The following is a 26068-nucleotide window of genomic DNA, read 5'->3' on the forward strand; positions in this document are numbered from 1 at the left end:
TGAAATACAGAACGGGCTGACAGGGTCCAGAGGGCAGAGGGGAGAGAATCACAGGGGAAAAGGGGAAGGACTCACATGAACAAGTATAAAAGACACACGGACAATAACAAAGGTAGGGGGGCAGAAATGGGAGGGAGGTGGGGAGCACTGGGGGGGGGGCAGGGCTGGGAATACAGGAAAGAAAACTGTACTTGAACGAGAGTTAAATAAATTAAAAAAAAAAACTCTACCCAGGAACATGCCAACTGGGAGGCCGTCGTGTGAGTTAGCGTGTTCTGAAAGTGCTCCTTGTGCGATGGGCCAAGGAGGGCCAAGCTGTTGGCTTTAGACTTCGCTGTGTTAGGCATGGATTCCACAAGCACCAGGAAAGAACCCTAGCACGCCAGCCCAGGCCCACCCGGCCCCCGCTTTCCCTTGGACCCAAGCCGGCTTCCCGAGGACGTCAGTCTGCAGCGAGTCCCTGAAGGAGAAGCCCCGGTGAAAAAGTCGAAACGTGGAATCAGAGTTCAGATGGAAGGTGGCGCTGCGGTCAGATGCCCGCGCCATTCGCACCGAGGTGACAGTGGAAGTTCCGGGTGGGAATGAGGCGGCTGACTCGGCGACAAATGCAGCCGGCTTCCGAGGGCGTCCCCAGCCTAGCGTCCGCCCCTGAGAAGCACAGGAGTTTGAAGAGGACCGAGGGGGCATCGAAGCGGTGTCACAACCCAAGGTCATCGAGGTCAAGACAGAAAACTTCAAGACATTTGTTAACGGTTTTAAAGGCTTATCTTACAGATAAAAACCCGTTGTGGATACTTGACGCCTGTTGAGAACACCCAGCGCTCCTTCCCCCAGTCCATCCCCCAGTTTCACTGCGGGAAGCCGTCAGAGGCATTGGCTGGCCATCTCAATCACGCAAGTACGCCTTTGTTGGAAAAAAATCTGCCGCCTTTAAAATAGCAGTCACTCGTAACCATTATTTTAAGAAAAGACTAATCAGGACTTTTAATTCTGTCGTTTTAGATTGACCGAGGAAGAGGTGAGAAGAAATTACGTTGGCAAGTGGACTGGCCAAATTTAACTCGTATTAACCCACATTCATCCAACCTTTATAATAGATTTCGGTTCATATCTTACCTTATAAAAAAGAATATCAAACCTAAAGCTCTGCCCTGGCCAGGTAGCACCGTTGGTGAGAGTGTTGTCCTGACACGCCAAGGTTGAAGGTTCGATCCCCGATCAGGACACATACAAGAATTAACCAATGAGCCCTGGCTGGTGTAGCTCAGTGGATTGAGCGCGGGCCTGTGAATCAGACAATCACGGTTCGATTCCCAGTCAGGGCACATGCCCGGGTTGCAGGCCAGTTCCCAGCAGGGGACTCACAAGAGGCAACCATATATTGATATTTCTCTCCCTCTCTCCTTCCTTCCCCCTCTAAAGATAAATAAATAAAATCTAAAAAAAAAAAGACTCTCTGTAAAAAAAAAATTAACCAACAGATGCGTGAAGAGGTGGAACAACAAATCTCTCTCTCTCTCTCACCTTCCGCTGTGTTTCTAAAACCAGTAAATACATTAAACATTTTTTAAACCTAAAGCCCTGAGTTCTAGTGGTTTTCTCTGGTGGATATTTGTAACTTTGGCAACGTTGTAGGCACCAAAGGATTTACTGCAGAAGACCATGAGCCTCAACCGGTCCCCCCAAACAAGCCACAGACTCCATTCCCATGGCCCCCGGTGGGTAAAGACCAAGGGGCTGACCAAAAACCTGCACCTGTTCCTCTCACTCTCTTGCTTCTCACCTACTCCATAATTACTGCTGAGGGTGGGGGCAAGTCTCGCATCCTGGAGTTAGAACCTGTGTCCCAGTCAGAAATGATAAATCAGAGCTAAGAAAACAACTTAGCACCCCAACCAAAAGTTGTCATGGTTTTGGTCACACAGTGTCTAACAGCGACAAGAGTGTCCTCTCCCTAACACAGAAATTTGAGCGACTCACTGTCCACGTCACACGTTTTCAGTGGTTCTCCTAAGTTTTAGCACGGAATGTGGACTTCCTAATATGGTTGACACAGTCGAGTAAAATCTGGCCTCCGCTGAAACTCTCCAGGCTCATCTCTTACCTTCTTGTCAACCCTGCTCACCTCCCCACCCTGAAGCAACCTTCTGCTCTCAGTGTAGACCTCACGTGGTGTGGAAAGGCTCTCCTGACTCCCTGCCTGGGTTGGCGTCCCTCCTGGTACTCCCAGGGCATCACAGACAGCGTACATTATGACCTCCTACGTGCTCATCCACACCCCCCACGGTGGCAACTGCTCTGAGGCGTGGGACTGGGTCTCTCCTGCTCACCGACGGGTACTTAGCATGGACTGGCTCATAGTGGCAGTTCAATATACAATACATGTCTTGTTGGATGGACGAATAAAGTTGTAAGTACCAAGCGGGATTAGCATTCATTCAGTGCTTCTCAACACTGCTGTCTTCAGTCCCTGGGTGGGTCTCATTGTCTTAGCATTCCGAGAAATGGTGAAGCTGTTCCCATATCAGAGTTCTGCAGGGACTTTAAGTTTATGCACAAATTAAATCTATTTCTTTTTTTTAAAGATTTTATTTATTTATTTACCTTTAAAGGGGAAGGAGAGAGAGAGAGAAACATCAATGTATGGTTGCCTTTTGTGTGTCCCCTGCTGGGAGTTGGCCAGCAGGGTACTGGCCTGCAACCCAGGCATGTGCCCTGATTGGGAATCGAACCGCGATCCTCTGGTTCACAGGCCCGTGCTCAATCCACTGAGCTACGCCAGCCAGGGCCCAATCAGTTGCTTCTTGCACAAGCCTTGACTGGGGACTGAACCCTCAACCCAGGCAAGTGTCCAGATAGGAATGGAGCCCGTGATCTTTGGTTTCCAGAACGCCCAACCAAAAGAGCCACACCAGCCAGGGCATAAATCTATTTCTTTAAAGGAAATGTGCCAATGGATGTTGAAGGGCGTGGGCTTACAAATAAATGCTCCTGGACAGACACACGGCTGCTCCTCGCCTGCCCCCAGGGAAGCCCGCAGATCCTCGCTGCCTGCAGCAGGTCTCCCGGGCTCTGCTGGTGCCGGGAGTTTCACGATGACAGAGTCATTTCTTTGGTTTAAGATGTTACAGCCCCTTAAATGAAAATAATGCAGATAAAGCAGGACATTTTATCTTACAACTCATTCATGCTGCTAGAATTTAATGAAACAACTCCCCTGACCCATCTAATCATACATACTAATAAGCAATAGAGAATTCTGGAATCTTGCCAAGAAAGGTGTCCAATCTCTCTCAAAGAATATATAACAGTAACAATGAGAAGACCATATTGATAAAAACGGCTAACAGTTACTAAACCCTGAGGGGTCAGGCTGTGTTCTGAACGCTCTTGCAGGCAACCCCCACTCTCCCACCCAGCAGCCCTCCGCAGTGGGAACCGCTACTGCCCTACTTACCAGAGGTTAAGTCACTGGCCTGAGTCACACAGTTGGTAAGTTGGGATTCACACCCAAACCCTCTAATTCCAGAGCTTGGGCTCTGCATCATAGGTCACTTTTCTTATTCTACTTTCAGCCAGAATGAAAGAAAATATGTTGCCAAGGGACCAATTGGGTAAAATAATGCCAAATTATTTTAGAGCTAATTTCAAAGAAACCAACATCTCAAAGCTTCCCTTTAAAAAATATAACAACTTTACTTTCCACATGTGTTGGCTAAGCCGAGCTACTTGCTTGGGTCTACATAAACATATCTCATCTGTGTTGGTGGCTATGAAGGAGTGAAATATATTTCTGAAATCTCCTAATGAAGAATTGAACCCGAATATTATTTATTTATTTATTTATTTGGCGAGGGACTAGAGCACACCCTACCGGCCAGCTGATTGGAAATACAGCATTTACTTGGCAGAAATTGTCCACATTTGAAGATACAATCAGATGCATGTTTGAAGGAAATTTGAAAAAACGCTCTTGTAAACATCCACATATTAAATCAATGTACCTATGAGATATTAAAAAAAAATCTAATGGTTCTAAGTTCTAGGCACAGGATAGAACTAGGAATACAATAACCACCAACAGTCCCAAATGTGCATTAAGAGAGCATTAGGTCCATGAAAAAAGTGGCTTCATTAAAAAACAAACCACTATAGGAACAACCTCCCTAAAGCGCCAACTAAGAAAAAGTAGTTTTAAAAAAGGAGTTAAGAGAACATGTAAAACAACAGATTGATAAAACCTGCCTGCTCACTCCTCTCATGAGCTGAGTATACTACAGATATATTTTCTTTCTTTCTTTCTTTCTTTTTTTTTTTTAGGGGAAAGGTTAGGAAGGAGGAGGAGTATCGCCAGTTACATAAGGGAAAAATGGAAGCTGCAAAGAACTCTTTTTCTGTGCAACTTTTTAAACGTCTGCTAAAGCTGAAAGCACAGCTCATGAATGCATCTCAGCTCTCATCAGCCTGCGTGTCTTAAAGCAACCCACGAAGTTCATCGCCTGCATAAATGCACGTGTCTGTGCCCAGGTGCTTCCGAAACATAAATCCGTTGGCTTAGTGCACTACACGAACGGGTCTATAAGAAATGAGATTCTTCATTCCACCATCAAGCATATTTTTTTCCTGCACACTTACTTATCAATTAATTTTTTAAAGGGGATAGTTACATTGAAATTGTAAATGGACAAAAGTAAAGGCTGTTTTTGGACTAAGGGTAATGATGCAGACAGTGTGTCTCAATTTCAAATATTTCTTTGTTTAGAAGGAGGAGCACAAAAACTTTTATAATCAAGAATAAACACCAAAATGTGTATAGCCCCGTGGGTTTCAAATAATACGAAAACATACGCTGGGAGGTGGAAAGCCCTCGGCAGCACCGGCGGGACCGCTGGGAGCGGAGAGGAAGCAGCAACCCCACGGAGAGCAGAGGCTCTGGGTCTAAGGTTTCTGAGCCAGAGCCTCCCTCTTGTTTCCACTCCAAGGGCAGCTTCTTCTTACACGGAACGAGGGGCAAGTGAAAGGTGACGATCTGGGTCAATGTGATGTACATCTAACATTTTAGATGTTACGTTTAGAAAGTTTTTTTATACTAAAAACAATAAGCCAATATATATTCCTTGAGAAGTGGCCTCCAAATTAAATGGACTATGAGAGGTGTTGAAAACGCATTGCCCGACTTTAAATTTCTTTCTTGTTGCAGGCAATTTCAAGCAAGTTAGGTTCAGTATGAGGAGCGTTTTTTCCCCCTAAACCTCTAGACCAGTGTCCTGATCTGTTAAAAATCGACGACAATGATCATTTGATAAGTGCAATATGCCACTATTATCTCAAGTTGCTTAGCACTCTCCTTTCCAACTCTTCCCCAAATACTCAATTATTGACATGTCAGTGGCATAACCAAATATCCGAAGTGGACTATTAGACCAAAGATTTGTGGGGTTTACATCAGTATAAGCCTCCTCGTGTAATTCACTCACAGCTGAGAAAGCCGTATTGTATGAACATAACCAAGCAAAATTCAGTAACCTATCAGCTATACCTGGCTTTCCATCCAAAATGAATACATCATGATGTTTATGTTGCAAGTTTAAAATAGAGCAGAAGAAAAATCAGATTAACACATTACTCAGGGGATTTTACGATTTTTGATAATTTACCAGAACATTAGCATATCATACAGCTCACAACCGTACAGTGAGTATCCTGTTGATCTTCTGTCTCTAAAGAAGGGGTGTGTCTGATGGTTGCTTTGGTGATTATCACTGTTTTATGAATAGGGGAATGTAAAAGCATGCCAATAAGGCCAGCACAAATTACAACTGTATTGTAGCAACCTGAAATAGCGTAACTAGGGTTCCTTTCCGATGAAACTGGAGCTCATCAAGGTCCCCATTCAGTAAATGCTTCACTGTGAGCTCTGAAAAGCTGTTCTCTGGCAAGTGTTCTGGCTGGTCCTTTTTTTACACTGATAACGGCATATGGGCCAGCCTTACACTTGGGCAGAACCAACATGGGGAGGGGGGATCTCATATTCTGTGAATCAAAACACCCGATTTGGTAAGAAAACCAGCAATGCGTTGTGACTAATTTCCATCCTCCTACAATAATACTAAACAAAAGCCAAAAGTAAGACGTTAACAAACAAACAAAACAAAGGTGGAATCGCTGGAAATGTTGATAAGCAGAATAAATAGGAAAATAGCCTGAAGCCTGCTGTCCAGAAAGAGCTGGTCAGGAACAGGGATAGAGGCTACTCTGCTAGCTAAACATTCATTTATCCTGCAACTGAAAAAGGGCAAAGGGATTCTTCAGATTTTTTTGGTGTGTGCCTACGTGTGGGTGGGTGCGTGTGCTTAAGGGCCTGCATTCACAATTAAGCCTTTGAATTAAATTTAAAAGAATGTAAGTAAATAATAGGGGAGAAAAGGCAAATCGGGTCTTGGAGTGCAAAGTTAATAGTTAACCTGATAGTGAGGTGGGAATCTCTCATTCCCCACGGGAAGCCATCCCAGGCAGGCTAGGCTAAAGGTACAACTGCGGGCGGCGTTATCTCGGAGAGGCAGGCCGGGATGGAGGGAGAAGTGAGAGGCAGCAGGAGGTCTCCAGCCTCCGCTCAGTGGAGTACCATTCCACGGGAGTTGCTCTAGTTAAAACTGGAGGGTTTCTGTCTGTTTGCTCTTTTTCTCACTTCAGTTACTCTTGGTTTGTTATCATTTGTATTATTTATTTTACGGTTAAACTATAAGCCTAAAGTTGCATCACCAGCGCCCCAAGAAACCTCCTCCCGCGGGCTCCCTGGCGTTTGGTCTTCGGGAGTCGGGGGCTGCCCCTGGGCCGAGGGACAGGGAGGCCCGAGAGGGCCTGATAGGTAACCTTGACTTGGGGACCTCAACGGGACGCCAGGTTGGGGGTGGAGGTGCTCCTTCTGGAAGCCTGTGGGTGGCCCTGGCCGGGTCCACTGCCGCCAGGTCACGTGGTCAGATGGGCAGTGGCTGGGCAGCCCCTCTCTCAACTCTCCCATGGGAGAGGCATCAGCCGTGTGGCCTCAGGGCCCTTAAAGGTCTCATGCTGTCCCACTGTCCCACACCGCTCATTGTACCCCACACTGTCTCTCATTGCAGGGGTCCTCTAGGTCCCACGCCCCCCCTCACTGTCCCTTGCTCTCCCACTGTCCCATGCTGCCCTACACTGTCCTACTCCGTCCCTTGTATACCACGCTGTCACTCGTTGTCCCAGGTGACCCTGCTCTCCCACAGTCTCTTTCTGTCCCACGCTGTCCCACAACATCCCGGTCTGTCCCTCGTTGACCCTTGCTGCCCCACACTGTCCCACACTGTGCCACACCTGGCCCTCGCTGACCCTCCCACGCTGCGGCCTGTGGGCATCCTAGAGAGCGGGGCGGCGCCCTCGGACAGGGGAAAGCACGCAAAAACCGTCCCCGCGGCTGGAAATGATGGGAAACTCCGCGCGAGGCGCAGCGCCGCCTTGGGGTGAGGCAGGAACCGCAGCCGGAGCCGGGCTGCCCCCACTCTTCTTAGAGCCCGTAGGTGTTCCCGCGTTCGGCGGCGCCCGCTCGGGTCCGCAGAGCTGAGACGCGAGGCCGCCGCCAGCCAGATGCACCTCCCTAGGGGAGACAAAGGCGGCTTCCACGCAGGCCGCGCGACGCCGGTGGACCCCGACACGCGCGCGCGCGCCGCGTTGCCCCTTTAAGGGGCCGGCGGCCGGGATTGGCTGCCCCAGGGCAGGGGGCGGATCCGTGACGTCACGCACCGCCCACTGGCTATAAAAGCAGGCGGCGGCGACCGGGCGACCGCGGCCGAGTGCGAGAAGAGAGTGCGAACCGGGAGAGCCGCTGCGATCGGCCAGGCGCCTGCGCGGTGTCCGGGCCCCCGGAGCCCGCGGCGCTGAGCCAGCCGGGACGGACATGCGCGGGAGGGCGCCGTGGGGCAGCCGCGGCTCCGCGGGGTAAGGGGCCTGCGGGCTATGGGTGGGGAGGGCGGCGCTGCGCCCCCGCCGCTGTGGGCTGCTGGCGGCTTCCGACGCTGGGCGGGTCCCGGGGCGCGGAGAGGGTCGCCCGACGCGGAGTCTCCGCGGGACGGACGAGCGGAGGGAGGGCCGGCCGGGGCGTCGCGGCCGGGCCTGGGGGCGCCCCAGCCTCACCGGCCGCACACCGGGCCCCGGGACGCGCCTCGGCCCTGAGACTGCTGCGGAGGGCACGGGGCTTCGGAGCGGCGAACCGGGTCCTGCGTCCGCTGCTGGCGGCGGCGTCGCGCGCTCTGCTTGTCCACAATGGAGCTGCCGTCTCCTGGCGCGCACCGGGTGCCCATCAACCCTGTCCTGACAGCCGCGGTGGGCGATCGCTGCCCGCGCGCGGTCCCCTGCTCAGTCTTGGTGACCATGGTCCTCTACAGTCGGTTTTCCGTAATTCATCCCGTAGCTCCGTGCTCTCTTCCTCTCCTAGGAACGTGATTCTGCTCTGAGCGTCCTAAATACTGCTTCTCTAGGGAAGGAACTGCAGAATTCTCTGTTCTAAACGGGAACGCTCTTGGGTATTTCCCGGTGTACGTGTGTATTTATGTATATATCATAGTCTTAGTGCAAATGAGATGACTCCTTAGCCATGATTGGTGCTGTATGGTGCTTGCTAAGTCTTTATTAGGGTTTCGTCATTGCTTGAAAGAAACCAGTCTCTTACCTGATAAAAAATATGAATAGATTGTTAGTCATAAACTTAAGTGCAGTCAGAATAGAGACTGTAGCTTTAAAAGAGATGTGTTGGTGACTTTAGGTACACCTGCAACACAGGTAGGGCAGGACTGGTTTCTAGGCAACTGTCAGGGGTGAAGGAAGGTGAGGTTAAAACGCTTTTTTTTTCCTTGAGGACGAGTGTTCTGCAAAGTTTTAAGTTTTGCAGATCTGTAAGAATGCAGTAGCCATGTGTTTGTTGAGACTGAAACACCTATGTTCAGCATACCTAGTCTTGCCTTTTAAAAAACTCCTTTTTTTTAATGTCTGTAATTACACGGTTTTAAGTGAAGTGTATTTAAATGGATCAAAGACTGGCTAGGTGCCTGTTTCAGGGAATGACCAGATTTTGGTAAGACCAAAATAAAAGTTGGTTTGTTAACATGCTGACTCTGATTGTTATGAGTATGTTATCGACTGAGCTCTTTTTTTTTAAAGAGAATACATACAGGTTTTAGCGTGGACTTTAGCACACAGTCATCCCCCCTTCACACAGGTCTGTTTTCAGCTGTGCTCCATCGGATATACACTAATAGGTGAGGGAGGTCTTGAACAAACCATTTATAAACTAACAAGGACTAGATTGTAAACCCCTTAAGGGCAGGAACTCTGCTCCTGTCTTATGCACTCTTGCACAGAGTTAATGATTGATAAATAATTGCACAAAAGCAGATTTTACATTTTAAAGCTCAGCAGGATTGGAGCAGTCACTGATAAGGGCTGCAAAGCAAATCTGTTTTTTAATGACTGTTAGGAAATAGTAGGCAAAATTACTGTTTGAATGAATTGTTTATACTACTTCCAGCTCCCAAAAGATTCTGATCAGTCTTTCTGTGAGATTTAATATACCGTAGACTTGAATTTTTGTATGAAGACTCCTGCTTCTTGGCATCTGAACCAGATAATACTTCCTTTCTGCTGATATTGATGGTAGCTTTTAAAAGCAGTTGCTAAATGACAGGTACAATCGAACATGCTTGAAACTGACCTGAATGTCTGCATGCCATCAGGTTGCTTTAGAAAGGCGAGCAGAGGAGGGAGGAGGTGGTGCCAGGGTTCATTCCAGGAATTTGAATGTCGTAGGCTCCCTCTACCAGAGAAACCACTCTCTCGCAATCTAAATACATTGGAATGGCTCCTTCATCATCGGGGTTCTGTGGCGTCCGCTGGTGCTCGAGTGTGGCCTTGCTTTATAGAAGCTAATGAATAACGCACTAGGTAAACAAAATGCAGTCGCGGCATCTGGACAGTGTCCTCGGGGATACACACAGCTTTGTGAAGGCAGAGAAAACGGGAGTTTCGGGGCTCTGACTGTGAAGTTTAACAGAGAAGTTAGTCTGGAGGTAGGGAAAAGTTAGTGTTGGCCTCGAACTTCAGAAAGGAAACAAAAGATTCTGTGAGTTAGAGTCACTGTTGATACTTTAATTCAAGTCCTAATACCAGCAGTTTTCAACATTTCCATCTCACGACACATATAAACTAAGTACTAAAATTCTGTCGCACACCAAAAGTCTACTTTTGCCAATCTGACCCCAAAAATAGGTATAATTTTGATTCATTCACATCTGACCACTAGTGCTGTGTTGGCTATTGTCAATTTTTAAAAAATTGGACAGTCTAAGGGGAAAGAGGTCAGTGCCCCTGACTAAACAGTCAGGTATTGAATGTTTTAAAAATTCTTGCCGCACACTGGTTGAAAATCACTGCCTCATACTGTAAAATTGGGCAATTACTGAAAGGCCAATGTATACACTTTTAAAATATGGGTCCCCGGCTATATGGATTAGGCCTTTTCAGCTCCAAAGTGTGCTGCAGTTCAACAGGACATTACAGCGTAACAGAGGGAACCATAGGAAGATAAGAGTTAGGACGGCCCTGGCTGGTGTGGCTCAGTGGATTGAGCACCCGCCTGTGAACCAAAGGGTCGCTGGTTCCATTCCCCGCGAGGGCACATGCCTGAGTTGCAGGCCAGGTCCTGGTAGGGGGCACGTGAGATGCAACCGCACACTGATGCTTCTCTCCCTGTCTTTCTCCCTCCCTTCCCCTCTCTCTAAAAGTAAATAAATAAAATCTTTTTTAAAAAATTAAAAAGGAAAAAAGAGAAGGTAGTGTCCAATAACTCTTATTAAAAAGACCCACAGACTGGGAAACAACTAGATAGGTTGTCTGAAGGAGTATTACGCCCTGTGTGTGTGGCGTGTTCTCCTAACTCTGTGGCTGTCGCCTTTCCATCCTTTTACATGAGGATTTTTATATAAAAAGTCGCCTGAGAGAGGCCTTCCCTAGCCACCTGTTGGAGGTGACCGTGACCTGAAATGGCGGCTTTGACCACTGTAGCTCTCGCCACTAGACTGAGGCTTTAGCAGGAGGCAGCTGCGTCTCTTGCGCCCAGCATCGTATCTAGTCCAGAGTAAGCACCCGATAACTTCGTGAAAGGACTTCATCCTTGCCCTCTAAGAATTTGTGAGCTAAACACCACAAATTGAGTATTTTTTATCCCCAGCATTTCACATAGCCATCCTTTGCATCAGTTCCCCCATTTATAAACAAGAATGTGGGGAGGGAAAACGGGGCGGTCGCCCGAGAGGGAAGCGGCTGGGAAAAGGAGAGGCAGTGAGTGTAGTGGGGAGAACGCCGTGTCCATCCGTCTGTCTGTCTGAGGCAGAAGCGCTAACAGGAAGGTGCCACTTCATTTCCTCCTGTCTCTGAAATGGAGGTTATAATCCCTGCCTCTTCTCACAGGGATGCCGTGGGGATCAAGTGAGATAATGTGTTAGAAAGTGCTTTGTGATTTGTGGAGTGCTTTGCAAATACAAGATACCCGGTTATGGAAAGCCCACAGCGCTCCACTGTGGACCCGGCCCTGAGACCCAGGCCGTGAGCTCATACACTAGCAAAGGAGGCCTGGGGTGGGGGGTCACTAACCCCTTTCGCGGGTAAAGGCTGACCTGCAAAGTTGTGTCAAACAGGGTGCTGCAATGGATGTGGGGGCGGGGGGGGGCATTGGTGTATCATTAAAGATTGAGGGCTTCAAAAGAATTGTTTGAAGCAATTGAAGAATATAAACATAATTCCTTTTTAGAGAATAAAAAGGGCAAATCTGCAACTAATCACTTTTATCGGAGAATCTGAAGGAGTTGAAGTAAAACAAGAACTTCTGCAGGCTAAGGGTTACCCAAGAAAAATGATCCCCAAGCCACAAATCCCCAGCAAAGCCCGTCTGTACCACCCGACAACTTGAGCATTGTCGGGGTCAGAGCTCATCCTGGCTTCACTGCCAGGCGGCTTGAAGAGGTGGCACGCGTGGTAGGGGGGCTTTGATACTAGGCTCCCTGGATTAAGTCTTGCTCTACTGCTTGCCATACCCTCTGCAGACTTGACCTTGACCCAGTAAGGTGCTGACCTCTGCCTCTAGTTCCTCACCTGGAAATGAGGGTGGTAATAGTAACGCATGTCCCTGGGGTTGCTGAGGGTTCAGTACGTTAGTGTATAAATAAAGCACTTAGAACAGTGCCTGTCAGGGAAGCGTCCAGTGGATTAGTTGTTATTTTTACTGGTCTGAGTTCATTATAACAACTTAGAGCTACCCTCTGGGTGACTTAAGTGCTCATTAAGTAAATTTGAAGTTTTGAAGATACGCTTCCCATCATTAGACCACCATGCTTGTTGTCATTAAAATTAGAGTAGAATTTACACATGTCTTACAATTAGAACTACTACACACATGTCTGAAAGGAGTAATGTTTTTCCACCCTCTGTGTGCTGCCCCTGATTAGAGCGTTCTGCGGAAAAGGACAAAGGACCAGGTCTGTGGGGTCAGAGACCAACCGAACCAAAAGGCTATTGTGGTAGTTGAACGGATAGGTTTTGTTAGCTTGCCATTTCTTAATACTCGGCAAGAAAAGATTCTGAATGATTTAAGAGATCATGTCACTTAGTTTTGATTTTGACAGTCTGAAGATAAGTCACTTTCCTTGTTGCCGCGTCTACCCACATGGGTCATCACGCACCCGGTGTGTTGGGGACAAGTGTCGTCTGCCCTGGGTCCAGCTACACTTCCATCTTTACCAAAACCACCAAGCTCAGCTTGGACTCATTCACGACTATTTTACTTATGTTCTATTGACACAGTGTAAGCTTTTAAAAAGTCACCTGTGTTTTTATTTTTTTAAAGATTTTATTTATTTTTAGAGAGAGGGGAAGGGAGGGAGAGAAACACCCATCAGTTGCCTCTCGCGTGCCCCTTACTAGAGACCTGGCCGGCAACCCAGACATGTGCCCTGGCTGGGAATTGAACTGGCAACCTTTAGGTTCACAGGCCAGCACTCAATCCACTGAGCCACACCAGCCAGGGCTAAAAGTCACTGTGCTTTTCATGTGAAGGCTGTTTGTATTCTTCCCAGTGGCAGGATGCAGCAAAGGAAATATCAATAACTTGCTTGCTCCTCTCTCCTCTTCCCCAAATTACAGCCCTATTAAAAACCCTGGGAAGAAACCCTGGGTTGAGGCCTTGATTTTGAAGTCTTTTGCTCTTAGTAAATAACAGCTTTCGCAAACACTGATAAACATCAGATCAGTGCACTTTGTCATATTATTAATAAAGGCTGCGATTCTGTAAAAGAGGTCAGCTGAACGTCCGGTGTGTCGAAGGGCCTGGCTGCTAGTGGTTTAGACACGCCTCCCAGTAAAAACGGTGGGGTTGTGTGGGGGTTTTCCAAAGGTGATTATCTTAGAGATTTTCAAGGGAAAGACAGAAACACGCAGGTGTAGGCTGATCTGGGAGGATCTAAAATCATGGGATGTGTCACGTTCCTAAGTCAGTTTCTTTTTACACATTTTGCCCCTAAATGTAATTAATTACCTTATATGTCCTTGGGTCTGGGAACAGTTCTGTAGGTGATTGTTAAATGCGGCTGAAAAGACCATTTATCACCCTGAATAAACAGAAATCAGGTTCTAAAACCAGATTGAAAGAAGGAAATTACATCACACTTTTAAATAAGGAAGCACTGGGCAGAACTGGATGAGTGGAGTGACAAAAATGTGCCCCTCCCCCACTGTGGGCTGCTCCTGAGATTTATTAATGGGACCCGGTGGCCAGGTGAGCAGATCTAGGTTATTGTCTTAAGGTAGCCCGGTTTTTTCAGGTTCAAAGAGGCTGTCCTCCAGGTTAAGGCCTGTGGTTCACCTTAATAAAGAACATGCAGTGTGCTTACTGGTGTAGCTTTTGTGTCTTGTTGGGTTTTTTAGCAGCAGAAATACAGTAGACGCCTTATAATCCAGAAGAAATAATGTGTGAGAGCAAGGGAGGTGCAGCACGGCCCTGACTGCCTTAAGTGAATACACAGCCAGAGAAACCCATTCAGAAGGCCACACTGTTAACCGTTTAGGTTTACAATTTTTACCCGGTCTGCAGACTGTCCACTTTAGATTTGGGGGATGAATTTGAGGGAAATCGGCTGCTCCATACCCTAAATGTATTCCTTACAGTCCTTTGCTTTTTCCCTTAGTTCTTCGCTGGTTTACATTACATGTGAGTCTTTCACGTAGTTACTTTTTTTAAAAAAATGAGATGCACCTTTTCACAATGTCCATTTAGCAGCTATTAGAAATGAGTGACACCAGGCCTTCCAGGGAAAACCAGGCCCTGTCCTAGAAGGTTTGGAGGATGGGAAGCTAAGGCGGCACTGCACAAAGCCACTGGGACCGCTGGCTCTGCTCCGCGCACTCCTGGACGGGTGGGCTAGGAGCTGGCCCTCCAGGGGAAGCTGACAGATGAGGGGGAGAGAGAAGCAAGGGCCTGACTTGGGCAGATGGGGCCTTGTCGTGGCGGCCCCAGTGCCAGACCCGGGCGCTCTGGGTCAGAAGGTGTTGCGCAGTGACAGGTCTTCACTTCAGCTGCGGTCAGCACCGCTGACCATAGCGGCGCGCAGACGAAGGGGGCCTGGGAGGCCGTGGAGCTCTGTCACCGAGCCCTGTGGGCTGCAGCTCAGGTTTAAAGTGGCGCCTCTAGACAGTGTGGCCCCCCCAGACCCTCGCCTGGTTTGGGAAGGGGGGTAGGGTGCTGGGAGTGCCAGAGGACCCCCCCGAGTTCAAAGACAACTGCCAGACAATGGGAAATGCTGTGTGGAAGCCTGAGCCAGGGCTGGGGTCAAGATTCAGGGCTGTCTGTGCCGCTGCCGCCGAGAGGTGGGTCGAAACTGGGCGGGGCCGGGGCCGTGGAAGGATCTAAAAGGACCACCTCGAGGAACGTGGTTTTAAAGAGTATTTTTTCCCCCTTGAAGGAAAAAACATTCATGTGATGTTTAACAAGAAAAAGTAGTTCACATCAGGGATTGGAATTTAACGGCATTTTTAACACACTTAAAAGATGAAAGATTAGTTCATAAATTTTAGAAAAGTTATTATGCCTAAGGTTATTTAGACCCTGGTGTGTACCACACTGCCTGGATTGATTAATTAACATTGGTTCCTTTCAACCTGAGGCCGGCCAGTGGGTCGAGCCCCGCCCCCACCCCAGGAGCAGGCGGTGAATACTCAGACTTCTGCAAGTGGCTTAAAGCTTTCGGGTGGCTCTGTCACCTCAGTTTACCTGCCGTCGGAGGCACACACGCGCAGGTTTGTTTCCAAGCCCGAGGCGGGTTGCCCTCCAAGTCTGCAGTCAGTTTTCCGCAAGAAGAGAACACAAACTCGTGCTGCCCTGCTCGCTTCTCCCGTGCAAGCAAGTAGGAAGTTGCGACGGTTTCATAACGCGCCCATTCACAATTCCCCATTGAAATGGAGAGGCAGGTCACCTTCTATGAATACACAAAGACACTATTGTGGTCAGAAGTGAGCTGGCTCCATGAACACAATTCTTTTCAGACTAAAAAAATTTTTTTCTTAAGAAAGCTAACAAGTAGGTGATGGAAACAATGAATAAAAAAAACTTTTTCTAGAACATGTAAATGATTTTAAGGGACCCCGGAAACGTAAGCTTAGAACTGAGGCGGGCGGGCCCGCAGAGGCGGCCGAGGCGTGCCAGTCTGTGGAAAGCTTGGTAGATGGCAACCGGAGGCGGGCACAGGGGCGCTGCCGGCCTGCAGACGGGTGGGGGCGGGGCCCCAGGGGCCCCACTGCGCTCGCCTGTGAGCTCGCCTGTGATCTGCGTGGAACTGCGTGGACCGTCCTCAGACGAGCGCTCCCTCCTCCCGGCCCAACCCTGTGGGTGCAGGTCCACTCCCTGCAGCCCTGCCGGTGCTCCGGGGGCTCAGCACACGCCTCTTCTCTGAGCTCACAGGCTCATAGGAGGTGACAGATTTGTTCCTAAAACAAAAAAATAACCTGTGCTCCCCTGCCCTCACCTCTGTCCTCTGCACACCAGCTCACATACATTTGGTGAGAATGAGAAAGTGTACAAAGTCTGTTCACACACCTGAAAAGGGGTCACTGTTACACATGTGGTTGACAAATTATGTCCTAAACGTGTTCTAAGCCTGACATCGATGCTAATTAACATGAGCACTGATGCTCTAATGGCGAATAAAAGTGAAATTAAAAAGAGGCTCTGGGGACTCCGGGACATACCCACTGATGGGGGGGGGCTCCTAAAGTTGAGGATTAGTAGGTCAAGGAGAGGGCGCTTCCCTGTCCCTGACCCCCATGCCTAGCAGCCGGCATGTCGGCAGGAAAATGTGAAGAACGCACCTTTCTGTCTCTGAAAGGGAAGAGGAAGCTGTCCCGGGCTGCCACCAAAGCCAGTCACCTTGCAGAACTGGATTTTTACAGGATAATGGAAATTGGTACCTTCCTATATTCCTTTATTCTTGAACAAGTAATGACCGGAGAATTGTCTTCCTGAGGCCAACCCTGAAACGCAGAATCCGATGGATATTGGCTGTGGGCTCCCGAGGTGCCAGTTGTAGAGTCTGTGGTCTTCGGGAGGCGACGGGCTCTCAGGAATAGGAGCCCCGTGGCAGGGGCCACGGTGTGGGCGGTCAGACGCGGCCAGCAGGGGCTGTTGTCAGCTGTGGGCCCTGGCGTCAGGGGGTCCACTCTCCCTGGCCACAGGTTATTTCTCACTTTGCTCAAAACGTTGCAAATCTTGGATCAGGACTTTGGGGGAAAAATTACTTTTAATGTCTACATTTCAGTACTCTCACAAGAAGTACGAATGAGTGTAAAAATGTCAGAATTAAGCAAAAAGTCTGTCAGTTTTTCTGTTCAGCATCCCAGAAATTCTCTAGTGTTAGCCATTGTTAGACAATTTCTGAATTGTCCCTGCATCCTCTCGTCCCTCTCTGCCCCCTAGGGACCAACAGCTGCTGGCTGACTGAGACAGAGCCCTAGGGTCCGAGTGTGAGCACGATGTCAACCGCAGGAGTGGCTGCCCAGGAGATTCGAGTCCCCTTGAAAACTGGACTTCTGCACGATGGGCAGACCATGGGGAACCTGAGCACCTGCTGGGGCAGTCGCAGGGGGTTTGAAAAGTGAGTGTGAGACACGATGCCGTGGACTGTCTTGGGGCGTGAGAAGAAAACGAGAGTGATTGCTACCTGTTTCTGACCAAGATGTCTTTGTTTTATTTCAGTAACTTTTTAAACATTGACCCAATAACCATGGCCTACAGTCTGAAGTCTACTGCTCAGGCGCACCTGACATCTCTTGGTATGTGTCCTGTGGATCCTGGTGTTTGCCATTCGCTTGTCCCCTGGCACTGCCTTTTAAAAGGAGGACACGACCCAAGCTCCTCCAACAGTCTGACCCCTAGTGGCAACACACTCGGAAGACAGCCTGTTCTTCCAGGACTGTCGTCCTGATCCAAGTCACTGATTCCCAACTAGATCTACCTGTGGAAGTTCAAGAATTAAGTTCTGGTCCCAGTTGTGATACACACGAAACTTTCAGAATCTTTGGGTGGGACCGCTCATCTTTCTTAACTCACATCGAATGCCTGTTTGAAAGTGATCAAGGAGTAAAAATGTTGATAAAACCTTAGAAAGGGCCCTGGTTGGTGTAGCTCAGTGGATTGAGCACGCGAGCCTGCGAACCACACGATCGCAGTTCGATTCCCAGTCAGGGCACATGCCTGGGTTGCAGGCCAGTTCCCAGCAGGGGACACACGAGAGGCAACCATACATTGATATTTCTCTCCTTCTCTCCTTCCCTTCCCTTCTAAAGATAAATAAATAAAATCTTTATTAAAAAAAACATTAGAAAGGCATGTTAGACACCATGTAGTCCTTGTAACGTGGACATCACATGCCTTAGATTTTTGCAGGCAAGTCCACTCACTCCAATACCACCCTGGCTCAAACTGCAAGGGCTTCATCTTATCTCATGCAGGCCCTGCACACTGGGAATGGTCGCAGCTCGTAAGTGACTGGGCTGCCATACTGTGGTATTCATGTAAATTACATGCTGTTCATCTTCTGCAAATTTTGCACACGTCACAAAACCTGCCAGAGAGGTGTGGGTGTGTGCCGTGCACATGTCCAGAGGAGATAGAGGAGATAATTTGTTCTTTGAACCAGATCCTGTGCGCTAACAATCTCCGGGCTCTAATTACACCCGTGGTGGTTGCACGGGTGTTCTCAGGGTGATGGCGGCTGCCGTCCAGGCAGCAGTCCTGGGAGCCCAGGCAGCCGGGCTGTCCTCACGCAGGGGAGGGCCCTGCTGGTCCTTTATTCACCTTCCCATTCTTTCCAGGGCGCTCCGTGACATCTGCTCCGACCATCGGCCACCGCCTTGCAGAGCGGGGCGCCTCTCAGAAGTCCACCCTGCCCCCTCTTACTCTTCCTACAAGTGAAAACTTGGGACCCCATGACGAAGATCAAGTTGTAGGTAGTTTTAAGAAACTCTCAGTAAACGGAGGGTGTGCTCCCACCCCCCCTCTGACACCCATGAAGAACAGCCCGTCCCCTTTCCCCTACCAGGCGCTGGAGCGGGGCTGCAGGCCCCTCCCCCCGCTGCCCATCTCGGAAGGCCACCCTCTGGACGACACAGACTGTGAGGTGGAGTTTTTCACCTGCTCCGACACAGACCTGCTTTTGGAAGACTGCACACCTTCTGAGTTCGCCTACAGAGTCCCCGGCAGGCGGAGCTTCCGTGGGTGTGGCCAGATCAACTATGCCTATTTCGACACCCCGACCGTCTCTGTGGTGGATCTCAGCCAGGCATCTGACCAAAACGCAGGGGGGCAGCGCCCAGACCCCCCTCCACCTCAGAGCCACCGAAGGTTAAGAAGGTCGCATTCGGGACCAGCTGGATCCTTTAACAAGCCAGCTGTAAAGGCACACAGCTACGCACACAGAGCTTCTCCAAACTCCGATGAAGACAAACCTGAGGTCCCCCCCAGGGTCCCCATACCTCCCAGGCCCATGAAGCCAGATTACAGAAGGTGGTCAGCCGAGGTGACTTCCAGCACCTACAGCGACGAGGACAGGCCTCCCAAAGTGCCACCGAGAGAACCTCTGTCTAGGAGCAACTCCCGCACGCCGAGCCCTAAAAGCCTTCCGTCTTACCTCAACGGGGTCATGCCCCCCACCCAGAGCTTTGCCCCCGACCCCAAGTACGTCAGCAGCAAAGCTCTGCAAAGACAGAACAGTGAAGGGTCTGCCAGTAGGGTTCCCTGCATCCTGCCCATCATTGAGAATGGGAGGAAGGTTAGCTCCACACACTATTACCTACTACCTGAGAGACCGCCGTACCTGGACAAATATGAAAAGTTTTTTAGGGAAGCGGAAGAGGCAAACGCGAGCACGCGGGTGCAGCCCTTACCTGCCGAGGGCGGTGTCGGCCCAGCCGCAGAAAGGCTGGACCCGATGCCCAGAGCGGACCCGGGCGGCCACGGGAAGCGGAAGCACTCGGCCTACGTGGTCTCGCCCTAGGCGCCGGCTGGGGTCCGGCGGAGGTTCCAGGGAGCAGGGAGCCCTTAAGCCAGTTCCCAGCCTGCCCGCGGTTCACAGGAAGGCGTTCCAGGCTGCGGAACAAACTGCTGAACTCTGGAGAGAGAGGCTGAGAGGTGCTGTTGTGCTGGGGACCCGGCTTGCCAGCGCAGGAGGGAGTCTGTCCGCGCGCCGAGACGCGGCGGGGCGGGGCGTCACGTGCGCTCGTGGCGCAGCCTAGACCAAGTGGCAGGTCAGCCAGCTGGTGACTCCCTAAGAGTAACATGTATTCAGGACGTGAGAACTCGCGCTGGAGGGGGACTCCGGACAGACCGAGAACTGAGCACATAGAAGAAACCACAGTATTTAAATCGGAACCATAAAAATTATTTTTGCTTAGTAGTAAGTTTGCAGATTTCTGGCTCTTCGGTCTGTTATATTTTGTTTATGTTTGCCAGCAGTCTTTTCTTGGGGCGCGGGGTGTGTGTGCTCGCTGTGGCTGTGCCCACCCAGCTGAGAAGTCTCGCGTGCTCCAGGCTTCCCGTCCTGCGTCGCTGAGGGCAGGGCCAGCAGTGTGTTTGGCACCTGCATTCTCACCTGTACGTGTCCTTCCTTGGGCAATGAGGAGATAAGACGGCATCTTCCTCACAACTCCTGCTTCGTTCCACCTGCCAAAGCGACCTGTGGTCGCACGTGCCTCGCGGGAACGGTGGGACGCAGGGGACTCGAGCGGCAGACTGTCCACCAGGGCTCGGGACGCGGCTTTTACGCAATAAGGAAACACTTAGCTATGCGACTGAGAGTTACAGTGCAGGGGTGTGTGGCGGGGTTTTTGTCCTTTGTTTTTTTTGTTTGTTTGTTTGTTTTTAAGACTTAATAAACAAATCCAACACAAGCTGGCCTTGTGTTGCAGGTTCCTACTCAGTATTCCCTGAGGATTGTTTTTTAAGTAAAACCCTTCTGACCAAGGGCGCAATATATGTCTTACTACCAGAGGTCACATCAGCAGCATCTTTCTGCTTTTCACCCCCACGGCTGGCTGCTCCGCTTCGCTCGCCGAGACACACAGCTCTGCTCCCACTGCCACGGCTTGGACGCTGAGTCCTGCGTAGTCAGGCACACAGCAGGCGCTCGCTCATGCAGGCGCGCCGCTGCGGCGGTCTCGCAACAGTTAAACGGGCTGTTTACGGTTTAAGCTGCTGAGTGATTATTTGAGCTATTTAAAGCTATATTTTAGTCTGAACTAAATGAAGGTTAAAACATGCTTTAGAAAAATGCACTGATTTCTGCATTATGTGTACAGTATTGGACAAAGGAGTTTATTCATTTTTTTGTTGCATTATTTTGAATATTGTCTTTTCATTTTAATAAAGTTATAATACTTATTTATGATACCGTTAGTAATGTCTCTTGCCTGAACTCTCACCAAATTTTCTATCTCCAGCAATCTGACATCACCATTTTTAAGCACCCGGGGAGATTTTTAGTTTAATGCACACTTGAAACTTACTGTCATTCCCTAAAGTGACAAATAATATGAGCACGTTGTATTTAAATGGTATACAAGTGCACAGTGAAAATTAGCTGTTTGTGTTTACCTTTCATGAGAAAGTGAACTTGACTTGATGCCACACTACTATCCAAACAGGTGTCTTTGGGGAGGGGTGGCCCCTTCGAGGGGCAGGAATGGGAGAAACCAGCTCTGGTGGACTTGGTGACTCGTGTCTGAGATTCGGGACTAGGTCAGGATGACTCAGTCCCAGAGAGGCCACCGAGGGTCCCAGCTTGTCCCAGCATCATGGAAAGGGTGGCCCCCGGCAGCTGCGGGTGCAGATGGAGACTGCAAGGCTGGGTGGGTGTGCAAACACCTTTGCCCTCACTCTGCCTGCTCCCCACACTCCCCAGGCTCCCAGGCCCCCTGGGCTCCCCGGCTCCCCGGTGAAGCGGGGGAGGTGGGGCCCTCCTGGACCTTAACGGCGCGCCTGCAGGTGCTAGAACCCTCCAGGTCCCAAGTGAGGACTCGAGGACCAAAGGTCTGCGCTGGAAATTCAAGCGCACCTCTCCTGTGCGGTAGGTAGACGTGGAAACAGGTGCCTCAGTCTCCTCATTGGTAAGATGGGGGAGGGGTGATACCTACGACAGCACATTGTTGGTGACAACTGCAAAGGAGCCACGGTAACTACACAGTGGACTGTGGGGTCACCCGCCCCTCGCATCACCCTGAAACTCGGGTGTGGCTTCTGGCCTGGCCCAGATGCGGAGGGGCCTGGGGAGCTTGCTCTGCAGATGTCTGTGGAATGCCAACCACACGCTGGGCCCCAGGGGAGGAGGCACGTCCTTGTGCTGATGGCATTGAAAATAGTCCACAGGTACAATGCATAGTGAATGGTACAAAGGAATGAGCAGTGACAGTGACAAAGGGGCCGTCCCTCTCTGAGGTGTAAGAGTTGAAGGCTGGAGTCTATACGGAAGGTGGGGGGGTGAATGATGGGGAGAAGCAGCAGGGAGACCAGTGAGAGGCCGTTGCCATGGCAGCAGTAGGTGGGCTCCTCTGTGTAGGGGCTGGTGTGATCTAATTTGCCTTTAGAAGGTGATGGGGCTGTTTGGAAAACACTGGAGGGAAGCTGAAGGAGCCTTCCGCACAGAGCTGTCCTGACTCAGCTGAGTATTGGGCAGTGGGGATGGGGAGAAGCTGTCTCCTCCGAAACACACTCGGTGGCGGAAACCGGGCGGGCGACCTTGGGCAGGACACGGGCCAGCCCACGTGGCCCCAGAGCCAGGCGGAGCGGTGCCCGGCCCTCCAAACGGCCGAGTGTGGCCTTCCCACCACTTCATCAGCACCCCACATTTTTTTACCTTTTGTCGTCCTCTACTGCTTTCCCTTTGCACTGTGGTGGAAGCTATGAAGTAGTTACAGCTCCGTATTTGCTTCCCCCTTACCTTGGGAATTTCCCTTGAACTTAGGAGAACATACATCTTCCTAGTGTTTCCTGGTCAGGCTAATTTTTGCTGCCAGGCTAATGCCATGTGCTGAGGCCCTGTCCGTGACAGTGTTGACCAGCCCAGTCCTCAGCCAGCACCCCAAACACGCTGCGCTTTAAAGCGCCCTCCCGGCATGGGCTTGGCTGTGCCACTGGGGAAGCCGGGGGCAGGGGGGCTGCCACGTGGTGCCCTGCCACGTGGTGCCCCGCATTGTCAGGCATCACCTAGAAACAGTGTAGTCCTCAAATCGGGGAACAGGAGGCTCCAGTCTTGACTCTCGTGTCCCGGGGGAAGGGCCCCCTGAGCTCCCGGACCCTCCCTGCCCCAGCCACGCGGGACCACGCCAGAGCAGGACGCAATACCCTACAAACCCACGGGCTCTACTGTTAGGAACTTTCATGGCAGAAAGCAGAAGCTATGGTCAAGGGGACGCCTTTGTAAGTCAACTCCAAATTTGGATGATATTAAATGTTAAGTCTTCCCAGGCTGCAACAGTCAGTGTGCGTCACCCATGTAGCATGGCATTCCGTGTGCCGACGGGGGTGTAACCTCCTTACACATCGATTATGTCTCTCTAGGTCTCCAGGGAGTCTTCACTAGGGCTATGGAAAGAACTGTCTTTAAGAGGATGTTTCTCCACTGCCAGGGGCCCCATTCCGAAAAAGAGGCCCACAGATTCTTCTAGAGGGTTACACAGCTAAAGAAAATAGAACTATGTCCGTTTGTCTACTGGTTCAATGATCAAAATAGATATCAAGCTACTGTTACTTTAGTTCTTAATTTCACCACATAATTTATAGTTTTAGGGTATACGGAGCCTTTTTCCTAAAAAATAAGCTCCTAGCATGATTATTGCATGTACTATTTTTTTTACTTTTTATTTTGAAACAATAGGCTCCCAAGGAGTTTAAAAAACAGCACAGAGAGGTCCCCTGTGCCATTGCCGAGACTCCCCCACTGGTGACACCTCCCAGAATTACAGCCCCGTTATTAAACGAGGAGACACACGTTGTCACAACACACAGAGTGTTTCATCTGGAAACAGTCACTAGCAAAACGGACTTGGGTCTGACTTTTAAATTTCCAAATGAATGTTGGCATTGTTAGGCATTTTGTGCAAAGCCAATAAAGCTTTAAAAATACGGTGCCGTGCAATACGTCACGGTCACGGCAGCCGAGGAGGTAACGTGATGTTAACTTTGATCTGCCACGACTTTCTGTGCGACTCATCTGCCTTGGCCCTGGGAAAGAGCACTTCAAACCGAGGACTCGAGAGGGGCACTTCCCGCAGAGGCCTGCAGGCCTCCACAACCTGCAGGTTTCACATCCTCACCAACGTGACCAGGCAGGAGGTGAACGAATTTCCAAACCAGGACTAGAGCTCGCGGTGTTCTCGTCCTTAGGAAAATGCTTGGTTCAAACTCAAACCCACTCAGACGGGTTTTGTTTTGCTTTTGTGGACCAGACCATTTGACAAATGTTCTGGCCCTTTTCCGCTCCACACGGGAATCACAACCTTTAAGAGTGGTTTTGGGAATTCCTTGGGGGAGAGCTGAGAGAGGAGGGGAGCAGAGGGCAGAAGACTCCGGTGGGCCCTAAGCTGGCCTCGCCGTTCGCTCCTGTGGCTAAGGGAGCATGGGAGGCGTGTCCAGGGAAGTTGGGGGGTGTGACTTCTCGTGCTTTCTTTGCACTTGAAGAGGGGTTGGGAACATCTCCAGTTAGCCAATTTTAAGGGCCAACTTGAAGGCACTTCCACCTAAGACCCAGACAACCACTCACAACGTGTGTTTAAACAAGGTCAGCTCAAGCTTCACGGTCTCAGAGCTCAGGGGCCAGCGTGTGGTGGAGATGTATTTCCCTGAGGAAACCCCACTGCCACCTGAATGGCCCTTGGTACACTGCCTGGCAGGGGGGCCATGGGGTGTGGCCTGGGGACGGGCAGAGGCACCAGGAAGCCCGGGGAGGACACTTCCAAGGACTGGTGTCCACCTGCCTAGAAGTGCCGCTGTCTGACCACCGAGCCGTCGCCCCTCAATCTGTGATGCCAGAAAACTGCTGGGCACCCCCAGCAAGTCAGTCTGTAGCCAGTTCACTGAAACAGTCTCCGAGAGGACACCCAGTAAAAAGGCCAGGGGAGGGGCCAGTCCTTGGGAGAGAGTGTCAGTCCCTTGACGCTGTCACAGGCACCACCTTCATTCCCCAGAAATAACTCTGGACCCACGTCAAACATCTTAATCACACGCTTGGTGCAGATTTCATTTGCCAGTGGGCGGGGCCGGCCCGGTGCCGCCCCCGGGACTGCATGGCCCGTGGACACTCCCTTCTTGTGTAAGGCTAATGAGTGTCTTTCTGGCCTGAGCTGCGCTGCCTCGGGCATGGCACGCAGGAAGCTGCATGTACAGTGTGCCAAGTCCCGGTGTTCTTGCGAGAGCCAGTGTCCTCGTGCATGGCTTTCTGTTGAGTAATCAATGGAAGTTCTTGGCTGAGCAGCAGCAGCTTTGGACAGTTCTCTGGCTCAGCCAGGCCTGGGCCCAGATCAGCAGCGCGGCAGAGGGAGCTGTGCAACCACAGCAGCCCGGACGCGTGATAAGACTTGTCTGCGCATCACCCGGGCCGGGAGCCTCTAATTACACGTCTGGAACCTGCCGGAGCCCAGGCGGCCGGCTCACATGCTCCAGAACTGTGAAGCCAGCTCGGGCTCGGTTCTCACTGCCCGCACACCCGGTGGGGGAGGCGCCGAGTCCGTGCGTCACAGCCATACAAGTTGTAATAACCACATTCCAAAGACAACAGGAGTCCATTTACCCAGGCTGTTCTTTCTGCTCAAAGCATTGCCACAGCTTTATCTTCCCATCGATGTTCCAAGCCCTGCCTCTTTCACTGTTTCGTCTCAACTTCCCACCTGCCCCCGACTTACACAGCAGAGCACTGCTCGGCCCCTCAGCAAAGTGGGGAGCGGGGAAACGGACGGCGCTGGTCCCCAGGCCACTGCCGTGTTTTCTCCGCACTGCGAGGTGTCTGGGGTGATGGAACTTGGGTGGACTCACCCTGCTTGTGGGCGCCTAACTATAACCACCACCAGGTATCAAGAACTTGCCACTTGCCAGGGAGAGGAACACGGATGGGTGAGGTCAGCAGAACCACCCTGAGAACCAAGAGGTGTCATTCAAAGGAAAGAGCGCCCACACAGAGCCGGGGGGCGGGGGGCGGGGGGGTCGCTGCCACTGGCCCAGACCCGAGAGGGGACGTGCGGGACAGCCGAGGAGGGCGGCAGCTCGGCACGGGGCCTGCCGCTGCTGATGACGGCAGCAGCCAGGGTCTGGTTTTGGTTTTGGTTTTGAAGCTACGCTTTGTGTCCCCTTCCAAGCTGAGTGGATGCTGAATCAGTTCAATCGTTCCCTTTGCAAGAACCCACAGACTTTAACAATAATAAATAGATCGTCACAGGTCACCTGGTCCTTGATAAGGATCTCAAA

General features: G+C 50.7%; 1 protein-coding gene and 1 long non-coding RNA gene across 3 annotated transcripts; both read left to right on the plus strand.

The window, feature by feature from the left end:
- Positions 1–7795: 7795 nt before the first annotated feature.
- Positions 7796–20537, plus strand: ERRFI1 (ERBB receptor feedback inhibitor 1). 2 transcript variants are annotated; one of them, XR_005068809.1, is made up of 5 exons: positions 7796–7965; positions 17036–17213; positions 17315–17391; positions 18433–20092; positions 20181–20537. XR_005068809.1 is itself a non-coding variant. In XM_037062040.1 (4 exons), the coding sequence occupies exons 2-4, from the start codon at positions 17092–17094 to the stop codon at positions 19611–19613; spliced, it is 1380 nt and encodes a 459-aa protein (XP_036917935.1). In that variant the 5' UTR covers positions 7796–7965; positions 17036–17091; the 3' UTR covers positions 19614–20172. The 2 variants fall into 2 exon arrangements, 1 of the variants encoding a protein (XP_036917935.1); XM_037062040.1 differs by lacking the exon at positions 20181–20537 and having other exon boundaries at positions 18433–20172.
- LOC118998124 (uncharacterized) lies at positions 15942–24514 on the plus strand. Its single transcript, XR_005068810.1, has 3 exons — positions 15942–16696; positions 23088–23092; positions 24502–24514. It is a non-coding gene; the product is annotated as an uncharacterized LOC118998124 (long non-coding RNA).
- The last annotated feature ends 1554 nt before the right edge of the window (positions 24515–26068 follow it).

The sequence above is a fragment of the Sturnira hondurensis genome, unplaced genomic scaffold (assembly GCF_014824575.4).
Source record: "Sturnira hondurensis isolate 20B ecotype Veracruz unplaced genomic scaffold, ASM1482457v3 Scaffold0013931, whole genome shotgun sequence".
Classification (NCBI taxonomy): Eukaryota; Metazoa; Chordata; class Mammalia; order Chiroptera; family Phyllostomidae; genus Sturnira; species Sturnira hondurensis.